The 1,476-nt window shown below is 36.9% G+C and overlaps 1 protein-coding gene across 1 annotated transcript in view; it reads right to left on the reverse strand.

The window, feature by feature from the left end:
* Positions 1-1,476, reverse strand: part of UFSP2 (UFM1-specific peptidase 2) — a 39,400-nt gene that overhangs the window by 4,305 nt on the left and 33,619 nt on the right. Inside the window, exon 11 of the mRNA XM_006834507.1 lies at positions 403-443. Within this exon, the coding sequence (XP_006834570.1) occupies positions 403-443 (41 nt within the window). The remainder of the gene's footprint in view (positions 1-402; positions 444-1,476) is intronic.

A 1,476-nucleotide genomic window follows, 5' to 3' on the forward strand; every position in this document is an offset into this window, starting at 1 on the left:
CCACACCAGGACTCCAATACGAAGGTCAAATAATGAGCTTGTAGGCCAATAGTTGGTTGGTGATGCTTTTCTGTAAATCATTTGGTTTTCTCTTTGATTTGTTATTGGGAAAAATAACCCCAACAGTATAGGGAATTGACTTAGAGAGCAACTGAAGGCAGCACAACCTTTCTAAATATGTCTAGAGACCTAATTTTATGCTTCTGGAACTGTAGAAAGTGGGTCCTGGGTTTTTAACATGAGAACCAAGCTAGTTATATTGGTGCCCAAGGGTTTTTATGGGTAGCTTTAAAGAATTGAAAAATGAGCTTTAAGCCCTGGGTTCTTCCTGCTGTCAGATTTCTGAGTCTGAATTTCTTCATCTTTAAGTTGGGACCAATAATACCTACTCTGCATACATGCCAGAGGAGATTTTAGCACTAAAAGGGATAACTTCTACGATGCTAAAGTGAAAAATACAAAATGTTATCAAGTGTAACACATTCGTATCAGGGAAAATTTAAATGGCCTATCCAGTTTCAGGAATCTGTGAGTGGTGGAGACAATGAACGTGCTCTGCTGCCGGCTGAAAGGTTGGGTGGGGTCTGAGTCCACCCAGAGGCACCCTGGAAGAAATGCTTGTCAGTCTCTCTTAGAAAACTCAGCCATTGAGAACTTCACGGAGCACACACTGGGCAGCAATGAGTCAGAATCACTCCTCAGCAACTGGTTTAATACAATTCCAATTCTTGAGAAGGGAAAGACAGAGAGACAGAAATTTTTTGGAATGGCAGTGCCAGATGTTGTTAACGTGGGTCTCTTGCCTAATGAAGCATGAATAAATAAAGTTTTAATGTGCCTAAACTTTCCGCTTTTAATCAGTGTATGGTTCACTACTACATTATTTATTAGCATTGATTTCCTGAGCCAGTCCAAATTCCAGTTATAAAATCAGAAGTGTTGATGTGGTTGTGCAATAAGGATAATATTACCAGCTACCAAGGTTATCATAATAGAAAATGCCCTCTAAAAAATAAGCTCATAAATAAAGAGCTAGTTATTGTCTTAGAAAATATATTTAATGTATATTTTCTAGTATTTTAATGTAAGAGTCCTGGCGTGGTGCCGTAGAATAAGCACTTGACCTCAAGGTTGGTTTGAACCACAATATCAGCAGTTCAAACTCACCAGTTGCTCCTCATAAAACCTATACAAGGTCACTAGAAGTTGGAACCAACTAGACAGCACTTAGAGACAAGCATTTTAATGTAAGAATTATGATGAAAATAATTAGAAAAAAAAATCTATTCTTAGAGATATTATTAAATTATTAAAACCTTAAGAACAGCTAGAAATAAACAGAAACATCAGTCATTGCTCAACATGCGACTTTTCTCCTTTCAATATTTTTTAATGACTTAAGCATAAAACAACCAGCTTTCTATCATTCTAATAAAAGTTAATGTATTTCCAAATTTTCCTTTGCCTAGCATGGTG

This window comes from Chrysochloris asiatica, unplaced genomic scaffold (genome assembly GCF_000296735.1).
Source record: "Chrysochloris asiatica unplaced genomic scaffold, ChrAsi1.0 scaffold00011, whole genome shotgun sequence".
In the NCBI taxonomy this organism is placed as follows: domain Eukaryota; kingdom Metazoa; phylum Chordata; class Mammalia; order Afrosoricida; family Chrysochloridae; genus Chrysochloris; species Chrysochloris asiatica.